Genomic DNA, 12,242 nt, shown 5'->3' on the forward strand with positions numbered 1-12,242 from the left:
ATTGTAGTACCCTACACGGTCCTGCTGTGACACCCCAGTCAGTGCTCTATAGTGCTCCGAATTCCTCAGAGTGAGTTGTAAACAGAAAGAACATGAAAAATGTCCTACCTTTTCATTATTAAAACTAATGAGATCTGCATACTGTCCAGAACAGCAATTGCTGCTTTTATTTTAGAGTTTAATGTAAGTGCAGTTAACCCAATTCTAACAACCATTTAGCAGCAGCCCCCACAACCCAAGTAAGTTCCAGTTAAATATGTTTTCCTATTTATTTTAATAGATTACTATTTTCATCTATGTAAATACCAACAAGAAAAAAACATTTAAACAAACTCTCATTCATATTTACACAATCTCAACAATAAAAGAAATGAGACACGTTGCACAAGTGAAACAATTTTATTAATTTGTATTCAAATCATTCCCTTATTTAAAAGAAAAATATGTATTAAAACTGAGGGAATTATTTATTAAATCAAAAGAACGATTTATTAAAACTGAGGGAATTATTTATTAAATCAACAGAACAATTTTTTAAACAAAGGTAATTATTTATTAAATTAACAGAACGATTTATTGGAATTATTTATTAAAGTAACAAATTTATTAAAACTGAGGGAATTATTTAGTAAAGTAACAAAATAATTTATTAAAACTGAGGGAATTATTTATTAAAAGAACAGAACAATCTATTGGAATTATTTATTAAATAAAGAGAACGATTTATTAAAACTGAGGGAATTATTTATTAAAGTAACAGAATAATTTATTTAAACTGAGGGAAACATTTATTAAAATAACAGAATATTTTTTTGGAATTATTTATTAAATAAAGAGAACGATTTATTAAAACTGAGGGAATTATTTATTAAAGTAACAGAATAATTTATTTAAACTGAGGGAAACATTTATTAAAATAACAGAATATTTTTTTGGAATTATTTATTAAATAAATAAGAACGATTTATTAAAACTGAGGGAATTATTTACTAAAATAACAAAATAATTTATTAAAACTGAGGAAATTATTTACTAAAATAACAAAATAATTTATTAAAACTGAGGAAATTATTTATTAAAATAACAGGATAATTTATTAAAACTGACGGAACGCGCGGCCACGGCAGCGGAGGGTCCCGGCCATGGAGAACGCTCGGCCGAGGCAGCGGAGGGTCCCGGACGTGGAGAACGCGTGGCCACGGCAGCGGAGGGTCCCGGCCACGGAGAACGCTCGGCCGAGGCAGCGGAGGGTCCCGGACGCGGAGAACGCGGAATCGGAGCGGAGTAGTACACCATCCGGGTACCTGTAGTGCACTACAGATCCTCAGTTTGGTCGCATACTGCGTACTGCATACTAGCTTTAGGCAGATTTAGTACGCGAGTAGTATGTAGTATGCCATTCCGAATACAGCCTCAGCGTCTCACCTACTACTCAATGCTCCAGCACCTGGGGAAGGCCTGGCCCCGCCCACACTGCCTTACAGGAAGTGAGAGACAGGGCCACGCCCACCCTGAGAGAAATCAGTATAGGTGCTGATCTGCTCCGCCCATCCAGAACATCCCCGACCGGAGCAGCAGCACCTTCAGCATCACCTCACAGGACAAACATCACCAGCGTCCACAGCATCGCGGAGAGCGTCACGTCCAGGACAGGACTGACCACACCCCCACTTCCTGCACAGAGACAGAGAGAGTGTTACACCACTGACGACACTGTCACACCACTGACCTAAAACACATTTCACACTGTTACACCACTGACGACACTGTTACACCACTGACAACACTGTTACACCACTGACCCAACACACATTATACAGTGTTACACCACTGACAACACTGTCACACCACTGACCTAAAACACATTTCACACTGTTACACCACTGACGACACTGTTACACCACTGACAACACTGTTACACCACTGACCTAAAGCACATTTAACACGGTTACACCACTGACCTAAAACACATTTCACTGTTACACCACTGTCAATATTGTGACACCACTGATCTAAAACAAATTTCAGACTGTCACACCACTGACGATACTGTTACATCACTCACCTAAAACATTTTTCAGAATGTTAGACCACTGATGATACTGTAATACCAATAACCTAAAGCCAATTTTACACTGTGACACCACTGACAATACTGTTACACCTCTGATCTAAAACACATTTCAGACTGTCACACCACTGACGGTACTGTTACATCACTGACCTAAAACCCATTTTACACTGTCACACCACTGACAACACTTTTATACCACTGACCTGCGACACATTTCTCACATAACACCACCTAAAATATTGTTACACCACTAACAAAACTGTTACAGCACTGACCTAAAATGCATTTTACATGCACACACACTGTCACACCACTCACCACACCATTACAAGCTGACAAAGTCTGCACTGTTTCTAACAGTAATTTTATTTTCTACTGCTGTTATTAGTGTTATAATGCATTCATAACTAACGTAATTGGAAATGTAACACAGAGTAAAGCTATTTAGAACGGATATTTTGTTGGAATAAACCTTTATAATAGTTTAAGTAGGTTTATATCAGCTGTTATTAAAGGGATATAGAGGTATTATGTAGCCCAACAAACACTTCCATTCAGTAACATGTTATCTCATAATAATTACACCCTTACCCACAGAGAGCTGCTTTTCCTGCACCACTGTAGATTTGGTTGGAACAGGATCTGTGGGAAATATATAAAAAAACAAAAACGATAACTGAATCAGTTTTTATTAAGTTTTTATTAAGTAGCTAAAGAAGCTGTAGTTGTAGCCCTGCCTGCTGTTAATTTGATTTTAGTTTTGACATTTATTATGCAGTCCAAAGTAAAGCTTTGGTTTTACCTTTCACAATCAGCGTTTTCATTTTAGATGTGACTGTGAAATACATGTATGGTAATGAAAAAGAAATGGCAAAAAGCCTTTTTAATTAGAATTTTAGTTTTTGTCACATATGACCTGTGATCAAGTAAAAAAATGAATTGAAAATTAAGTGATTTAAATTACATAATTAAACATTCTCTACCTTGTAATATCCCACACTTTTCTATGTTTATCTTAGCTTCAGTTCTACTGATCTTACCATCTACTGAGAGATCCACGCTCTGGACGAAGACTCGTTTGGGCTTTAGGGATATTTTCTCTCGTTTCACCAGCAGGTGACTCTCATAAACTCCAGCATCTTCAGCTTTAACCTCCTTCAGAACCAGAGAACAGTTTCCTTTCTTCAGTTTATCTTCAGGAACATCAACCCGACCTTCATACCCCTCCCCCTCATAATGCTCCTCCCCCAGACGCTCAAACACTGTCTCAGTAAACGTTCTCCACTCAACATAAGGACTTGGGCTGAGGGTATCTTTGGATTCACACGGCAGAACCACCGAGGAACCCACTCTAGCCGTCATGAAGACTTGAGACTGTGCTGAGAGAGGAGCTGGAGGATACAAATAAAAAACATTAGATGTTAGGAAGATTAAGAGTACAGATTATGTTACGACTTAAAGGATCTGCTGTAGTAATCTGTCGTAATTCTCTGGGTAATAAATCAGCCTAAACTGCATCTGAACAGCCTGAAAGCTCAAACACGAGGAATATATTTGACTATATATTAATGATATATTAAGACTAGATGGAGCTTCATCCAGTTTGGAGGTGTGTAGTGATGAACTCTGAAGCTACATGAAGTTTGGAGGTGTGTAGTGAGTGATGAACTCTGAAGCTACATGAAGTTTGGAGGTGTGTAGTGAGTGATGAACTCTGAAGCTACATGAAGTTTGGAGGTGTGTTGTGATGAACTCTGAAGCTACATGAAGTTTGGAGGTGTGTAGTGATGAACTCTGAAGCTACATGAAGTTTGGAGGTGTGTAGTGATGAACTCTGAAGCTACATGAAGTTTGGAGGTGTGTAGTGAGTGATGAACTCTGAAGCTACATGAAGTTTGGAGGTGTGTAGTGAGTGATGAACTCTGAAGCTACATGAAGTTTGGAGGTGTGTAGTGAGTGATGAACTCTGAAGCTACATGAAGTTTGGAGGTGTGTTGTGATGAACTCTGAAGCTACATGAAGTTTGGAGGTGTGTAGTGATGATGAACTCTGAAGCTACATGAAGTTTGGAGGTGTGTAGTGATGAACTCTGAAGCTACATGAAGTTTGGAGGTGTGTAGTGATGAACTCTGAAGCTACATGAAGTTTGGAGGTGTGTAGTGATGAACTCTGAAGCTACATGAAGTTTGGAGGTGTGTAGTGATGAACTCTGAAGCTACATGAAGTTTGGAGGTGTGTAGTGATGAACTCTGAAGATACATGAAGTTTGGAGGTGTGTTGTGATGAACTCTGAAGCTACATGAAGTTTGGAGGTGTGTAGTGATGATGAACTCTGAAGCTACATGAAGTTTGGAGGTGTGTAGTGATGATGAACTCTGAAGCTACATGAAGTTTGGAGGTGTGTAGTGATGATGAACTCTGAAGCTACATGAAGTTTGGAGGTGTGTAGTGATGATGAACTCTGAAGCTACATGAAGTTTGGAGGTGTGTAGTGATGAACTCTGAAGCTACATGAAGTTTGAAGGTGTGTAGTGATAAACTCTGAAGCTACATGAAGTTTGGAGGTGTGTAGTGATGAACTCTGAAGCTACCTGAAGTTTGGAGGTGTGTAGTGATGAACTCTGAAGCTACCTGAAGTTTGGAGGTGTGTAGTGATGAACTCTGAAGCTACATGAAGTTTGGAGGTGTGTAGTGATGAACTCTGAAGCTACATGAAGTTTGGAGGTTTGTAGTGAGTGATGAACTCTGAAGCTACATGAAGTTTGGAGGTGTGTAGTGATGAACTCTGAAGCTACATGAAGTTTGGAGGTGTGTAGTGAGTGATGAACTCTGAAGCTACATGAAGTTTGGAGGTGTGTAGTGATGATGAACTCTGAAGCTACATGAAGTTTGGAGGTGTGTAGTGATGATGAACTCTGAAGCTACATGAAGTTTGGAGGTGTGTAGTGATGATGAACTCTGAAGCTACATGAAGTTTGGAGGTGTGTAGTGATGATGAACTCTGAAGCTACATGAAGTTTGGAGGTGTGTAGTGATGATGAACTCTGAAGCTACATGAAGTTTGGAGGTGTGTAGTGATGAACTCTGAAGCTACATGAAGTTTGAAGGTGTGTAGTGATGAACTCTGAAGCTACATGAAGTTTGGAGGTGTGTAGTGATGAACTCTGAAGCTACATGAAGTTTGGAGGTGTGTAGTGATGAACTAATCTGAAGCTACATGAAGTTTGGAGGTGTTTAGTGATGATGAACTCTGAAGCTACATGAAGTTTGAAGGTGTGTAGTGATGAACTCTGAAGCTACCTGAAGTTTGGAGGTTTGTAGTGAGTGATGAACTCTGAAGCTACATGAAGCTTGGAGGTGTGTAGTGATGATGAAGTCTGAAGCTACATGAAGTTTGGAGGTGTGTAGTGATGATGAACTCTGATGCTACATGAAGTTTGGAGGTGTGTAGTGAGTGATGAACTCTGAAGCTACATGAAGTTTGGAGGTGTGTAGTGATGATGAACTCTGAAGCTACATGAAGTTTGGAGGTGTGTAGTGATGAACTCTGAAGCTACATGAAGTTTGGAGGTGTGTAGTGATGAACTCTGAAGCTACATGAAGTTTGGAGGTGTGTAGTGATGAACTCTGAAGCTACATGAAGTTTGGAGGTGTGTTGTGATGTAGAGACTCTGCAGAAAGTCTCTTCCACTGTGTTATAATATCACTGACAGTTGGCTGTGGAATATTTAGTAGTGAGTAGTGAAATTTCACGACTGGATTTGTTGTACAGGTGCTGCATCCTATCACAGTACCACAGTGCTGGCGTTCACTGAGCTCCTGAGAGCCTGAGACCTATTCTTTCACTACTGTTTATAGAAATCTGCATAACTAGTAGGGGTGTAAGAAAATACCATTATATGGACGATTTTTAATAAAGCATTATTATTAATGGTTAATCTATAAATCTAAGCCACTTACCCAAACAGAGAGCCAGCCATAAAATCACCACAGAGCAGAGCAGTAAGGATTTCATTTTTTCATATCCTAGAATACAGACACACAGAAACAAGAGCTTTTCTGATATAAACTCCATACATGTAAATATATGTGTGCATATTCATTAAGCACATGAAAAACAGAGAGCGTTCTGATTAGTCTGTTCTCTGCAAAGAGTCAGATATGCATGCTGAGTATATATATATATAAATATATATATACACACACACATACATACACAAAATAAAATAATATTTTTTTTCTGATTTAACTATTCAAAGGTATATGTTTGAGTAAAATGAACATTATTTTATTCTATAAACTATAGACAACATTGCTAAAAGAATTTTGTCATTTAAAGTATTTATTTGCCACAATTTTCAATCATTAAATAAAGCTAAGAAAACATGTTCATATTTATTTAGATACAACAACAATGCTAAAGTTTTAAGAGTTCAGAGATCACCATTTCGTGGAATAGCCCTGATTTGTGGATGAAGAACCACCAGATTAAGAAAGTGTTTTGGCCAGCCCAATCTCCAGACCTAAACCCCTTTGAAATCACAAGCCATCAAACCACCAAACTGAACTGCTTGAATTTTTACACCAGGAGTAAAGCAGCATAAAGTTATCCAAAAGCAGTGTGTAAGACTGGTGGAGGAGAACATGATGCCATGAAAAAAACTGTGATTAAAAACCAGCCAGGATTATTCCACCAAATATTGATTCATAACTCTTCCTTAGATTAAAAACAGTATTGTTGTTTCTAAATGAATATGAACTTGTTTTCGTTGCATTATTTGCGGTCTGATTTCTCATTTTCTGTAAATAAATGCTCTAAATGACAATATTTTTATTTGGCATTTGGGAGAAATGTTGTCTGTATTTCCAGGGGATTTTTTTGCAACTTGGGATGTCTGCAATTCACTGTCCTGCTGTTTCATCTAACACGATTAAGCTACATAATTACCGCACGTGCATGCAGCATACTGCACAAATAACGTTAAAATTAAAGCCCTTTCAGTGACTTGGTATCTCAAAACAATTACCTATTATCTCAAAATAATGAGATAGCAATTCACTTAATATTAATAAAAATGGGCTGGATTATTTTATTTTTTAGGTGGTGGGAATGGGCTTCCATACATAGTAGAGTGGCCCCGAGGAGAGGAGGGTAAGCTCGGACTGAAAGTTTAGGCTGCCCCAGCTTTTTGATAAGGGTGTACTCACACTAGGCAATCCGAACCGTGCCCGGGCACGGTTACCTCCCAAAGCACGGTTCGTTTGGCTAGTGTGATCGCTCCGAACCGTGAACCGGGCCCGCTTGGAGAGGTGGGCCCGAGCACGGTTCACTTGGACACGGATCAAGATGACGTCAGTGATGCGACGCTACTGTAAACGGAGGGCGTTTTATACACAATTCTGCATATAATATTTTTGAAAAGGGTTCTAAAGAGCACCATAATGGTTAGTGTTACCCATAATAAATTAGGACTACTATCTACAAGTCCTAAACAACAAACACATTTTATTATTACTTGAGTTTTATGTTTCGCTCCTTTGGTCACTATTTATGTATATAGCAAGTACGTCTCTTACCTTACTGATGAACGTGAATTGTAGTCCGCGAGTAAAGCTGCAAATTTCTCCCTGGACGTCTGCTGCTTGTGTAAAAACCTTCTTACACGTGCAGCACAATTAGCAATAAATCGTTGTGTTTCCCAATCAATGAATCTCTGGTTCAGTTGCGTATTTGCACGCCCAAAACGACTCCAGAGAAACAAAAACAACAGTACAATCCTGAACTCCATTGTTTTGCGCGCGCATACTGTTCTTCAAAACAAAAGTCACCTGTTGACGAAAGCGTGCTCGGGCACGGATCGTTTAGCGCAGTGTGAGTGCAGGCCTGCGGGGGAGTGGGGAGGGGGCCGAACCGTGCTCCGGCACGATTCAACCAAAACGGGCCTAGTGTGAGTACACCCTCAGACTCTCCAAGAGACGCTGATATGAAGCTTTATCCTGCCTTTTTGTTGTGTGTACAACTAGAATGAGAAGCAGCCGTGTGACCTGGCTTCCTATGGTCTGTGATGCTAATAATATTAATGTTAATAAAAAAGCCCACTTTTGAGTATGTGTAATGTGTGCTAACAGCTAACTAGCCACCCAGCACGCAGCCTCCAGGCCCGAAGCTAAAGATAAAGCTAGTGGGAATCCAGCGTTACAGATAAGTGTTGGAGATGTTAAAAGAAGAGTGCGCTTCAGTGGATCAGCTGCTGGTTCTTACCTGTCAAAAGGATCCGTCTGAAGCGTGGAGATACCAAACAGGCTGGGGAAATCCAGAAGAACATAAAGTTCATTCGGAGAGTCACAGAGTCAGGCCACCTCTCCTCCCACACTTTCTCATCCCATACTTTCGTTCCCCCGACAAGACCTGACAGGCAACAACACTCCAGCACCACACTGCAAATGAATCGTAAAGAGCATAAATATTAATGTGTCTTCAGTGTGACACGAACAGAAATCCCATAATTTAACTCACTTTGTAAGTAAGTAAGCTTTATTTTTATAGCACCTTTCTAGAGCACCTCACAAAGTGCTTTACAGACAGAAATAAAATACCTAATGCATACATATACATACATGTACACATATGCACATATACATACATACATACACAAACATGCATACATATACATATAATACATAAAATTAAATTAAAAATGTAATCTAAAACACAAAAGAACAAACCAAAATATCAAGTAAAATAACAAATAAAAGAAGCAAATAATCAAGGTTCATGCCTTACTAAAAGCAAGAGAATAAAAATGGGTCTTTAAACGTTTCTTAAAAATATGTACCGAAGCTGAGAGTCTGATGTCAGTGGGGAGATCATTCCACAGTCTGGGAGCGTAAGCTACAAAAGCCCGGTCACCCTTTAACTTTAGTTTAGTTCGTGGAACAGTCAGTAAAACCTGGTTAGAGGACCTTAGAGATCTTACATTTTTAAGTGGACACAATAGCTCAGTAATGTAAGCTGGAGCCTCGTTATGTACAGCCTGATAGGTTAACACTAAAATTTTAAAATCAATTCTAAATCTCACCGGTAGCCAGTGAAGAGAGGCCAGAACTGGAGTGATATGCTCCCTACGTTTAGTTCTGGTTAACAAGCGAGCAGCTGCGTTTTGAATAAGCTGCAGTCGAGACACCTCTCTTTGACCTCTCTTTGAGGTGAACAGGGCATTACAGTAGTCCAATCGAGAGGAGACAAAGGCGTGAATGAGTTTCTCAGTGTCACAAAAGGTCAGGAAATATCTGGTCTTACTAATGTTTCTGAGCTGAAGGAAACAAGATTGAAGAAGCTTTTTAATGTGAGCACTAAAATTTAGATGGGAATCAAAAATCACACCCAGATTTCTGACAGATGAACTTGCCTTTAACCCAGCATGTTCCAGATCTATCTGCACTCTCCTGGACACATTCTCTGGACCCACAATAAGGACTTCTGATTTATCCCCGTTTAACCTGAGAAAGTTTTGAGACATCCAGACTTTAATAGCTGTGACACAATTGGTAAGATTGACCAATCTCCCCATGTCTTTTCAATTTACAGCTAAATAGATCTGAAAAGAGAAATTAAAACTGCGAATAAGGTTACCCAGGGGGAGCATGTACAGAGAAAATAATAAAGGACCCAGGATAGAACCCTGAGGCACCCCACTAGTAAGAGATACTGATGCAGACATTTTACCCCCAGCAGACACTACAAATGACCTGTTTGATAGATAGGAGTGAAGCCACTTTAATGCTGTCCCTGAAATCCCAACCCACTGTTGCAACCTTTCTAATAAAATCCCATGATCAATGGTATCGAACGCTGCGCTAATGTCTAAAAGAACAAGCACAGAAACCTCACCCACGTCACTATTCATTAAGAGGTCATTTAAAACTCTGAGCAGAGCTGTCTCAGTGCTGTGCCTTGGGCGAAACCCAGATTGAAACTTTTCAAAAATGCTGTTCACTTCTAGAAACTGCACAAGCTGGAATGAAACGACTTTCTCTAAAACCTTTGAAATAAAAGGGAGTTTAGAAATGGGCCTATAATTGCTGCAAACTGATGGGTCCAGATTTGACTTCTTCAGAAAGGGGTCCACACATGCTAGTTTAAAGGAGTCAGGGACACAACCAGAAGTAAGAGATGCATTTACCAAATCCAACAGACAAGGGGCAATGGACGACAAGACCTGTTTTAAAAATTTAGATGGTAAGACATCAAAAGGACAGGAGGAGGGGCGCAAGCCCTGCACTATAGAGACCAACTTCTCCTGGGTAATAAGTTCAAACTTAGTAAAGCGAGTTACATTACAGGGGGAGAGGGCCACAACTGAGCCAGTAACAGGTATGACAATGCCAGCTCTTAGGTCTTTGACTTTGCTTACAAAAAAAGTCAAAAACCTGTCACAGTTTATGTCTGAAGCTGAGAAAGAGGAGGAATCACCGTTTATAAGACGATTAATGGTGGAAAACAGAAATTGTGGGTTTTGCCTATTTTCAGAGATCAAGGTTTTGAAATAAGCCCCCCTTGCCTCTTTTACATGTGAATTAAATGCAGCTAACAGGTCTTTTAAATAGAGATGATGAACTTGTAATTTTTATCATTTCCACCTTGGTTCAGCCTGCCTAGATTTCCTCTTTAGAGACAAAATTTCCTCATTTATCCAAGGAGAAGACTTTACTTGTGGTTTAACTCTAGATCTAATTGGAGCAATTTCATCCAAAATAGAGGTACACATACTAATGAAACAGTTTGCCATTTTATTTACCTCATCATCCTGAGACAATGAATGGTGTAGCTCAGAGAAAAGACTATTAAACTTTACCACCGAATCATTATTAAGAGAACGTGAGCGAACATTGCTCTTAGGTTTGGCAACAGGGGCTTGAAAATTAGCCTCGAAAATAATACTGCTATGGTCCGACAGTGCATTAAAGTACAAATTGTCACTCACCTCATTCACCACAGTGTCTCCCTCTTTATAAAAAGCTAAATATCTATTGAACCATTGAACAATTTGTCTATGATAGGTTTAAAAATAAAGAAAACATTAAAAAAAAATAAAAATAAAATAAAACAAAGCTAAATACAAAGCTAAAAACATAAAATAAAATAAAACAAAGCTAAATATATATTGAACCATTCAACAATGTGTCTATGATAGGTTTAAAAATAAAGGAAACCTAAGAAAACGTTTAAAAATATAAATATATATATATATATATATATATATATATATATATATATATATATATATATATATATATATATATATATAACAAAAAAAAATTAAAAACGTAGAATAACAGTTCTAGCAGGAAAACTCTAGAAACAAAGTGCAGCAAGAAAGATTTAATCCCAATAAACACGTATGACAATTAGTAATAGTGAATATAGTGTATATAGAGTCTTTGGCGAAAGCCCCGTCGAAGCCCAGGTCCGCAGCGTCTGGAACCTCGCAGATCCTGCCGTACTTGTACGGCGGGGGCGGAGCCTATCCCCTGGGCAACCGGCGGGACCGAACTGGAGGCGGTGGGGAAGGAGGAGGGTGAAAACGTATGTCAGCGTCTGCAAGCAGGGGAGAACAGGTATGAGGGAGGTCTTTTAAGGACAGGTGGGAGTTGGTGATTGGCTGAGAAAAGTGGCGTGATTTCGAGTTTCCCGCTAGAACATTTTACTGATGATTGTTATTAGACACCTTGTAAGTCATGATGCGAACAAAGCAAATATAACAGGGGAAGCGAAATTAATGTCAAAACAAATGTCAGGAAGCACCAAATGCAGAACCAAGGACAGACTGTCCTTGGAGAACACCCCCAAAACCAAAGGACCAGGGAAATTAACATCAGCACAAACCATAAGACATAAAGCAACGACAAACCGGATCGGATACTTAACATTGAGGCACGGAATTTGCACAGCAGTATGTCAAAGCAACCCGTGATCGGTAAATGCGCAAAACTTCGGCCACTAAAAAAGTTCTAAGGCAATAGCAACCGCTGCCCACGGCGTTGATGAATATGTTAAAACACGGAATCGTAAAAGTAGAATTTCTGCAAGAAAGGTACATGCCAATCATGAAACAAAACATAGCACAGGCAACACAAAATTAACCCAATAAAAGGCAGCAAATCACCA

The 12,242-nt window shown here is 39.2% G+C and overlaps 1 protein-coding gene and 1 long non-coding RNA gene across 5 annotated transcripts in view; one reads left to right on the forward strand and one right to left on the reverse strand.

Moving 5' to 3' along the window:
• Window positions 1–1,418: 1,418 nt before the first annotated feature.
• The window catches only part of LOC125788953 (uncharacterized), a 33,722-nt gene continuing 22,898 nt past the window's right edge, over window positions 1,419–12,242 (reverse strand). The window contains exons 5-6 of one of the 2 annotated variants that reach the window (XM_049472922.1): window positions 2,666–2,716; window positions 1,419–1,674 (exon numbers count right to left, since the gene is read on the reverse strand). In XM_049472922.1, coding sequence (XP_049328879.1) covers window positions 1,595–1,674; window positions 2,666–2,716 — 131 coding nt within the window. In that variant the 3' untranslated portion in view covers window positions 1,419–1,594. The remainder of the gene's footprint in view (window positions 1,675–2,665; window positions 2,717–12,242) is intronic. The other variant, XM_049472920.1, reaches the window with a different exon arrangement.
• LOC125788959 (uncharacterized) lies at window positions 4,339–5,821 on the forward strand. 3 transcript variants are annotated; one of them, XR_007429916.1, is made up of 4 exons: window positions 4,339–4,598; window positions 4,719–4,809; window positions 4,895–5,347; window positions 5,605–5,821. It is a non-coding gene; the product is annotated as an uncharacterized LOC125788959 (long non-coding RNA). The 3 variants fall into 3 exon arrangements; XR_007429915.1 differs by having other exon boundaries at window positions 4,339–4,809; XR_007429917.1 differs by having other exon boundaries at window positions 4,339–4,809; window positions 5,645–5,821.

This window comes from Astyanax mexicanus, unplaced genomic scaffold (assembly GCF_023375975.1).
Source record: "Astyanax mexicanus isolate ESR-SI-001 unplaced genomic scaffold, AstMex3_surface scaffold_31, whole genome shotgun sequence".
NCBI lineage: Eukaryota > Metazoa > Chordata > Actinopteri > Characiformes > Acestrorhamphidae > Astyanax > Astyanax mexicanus.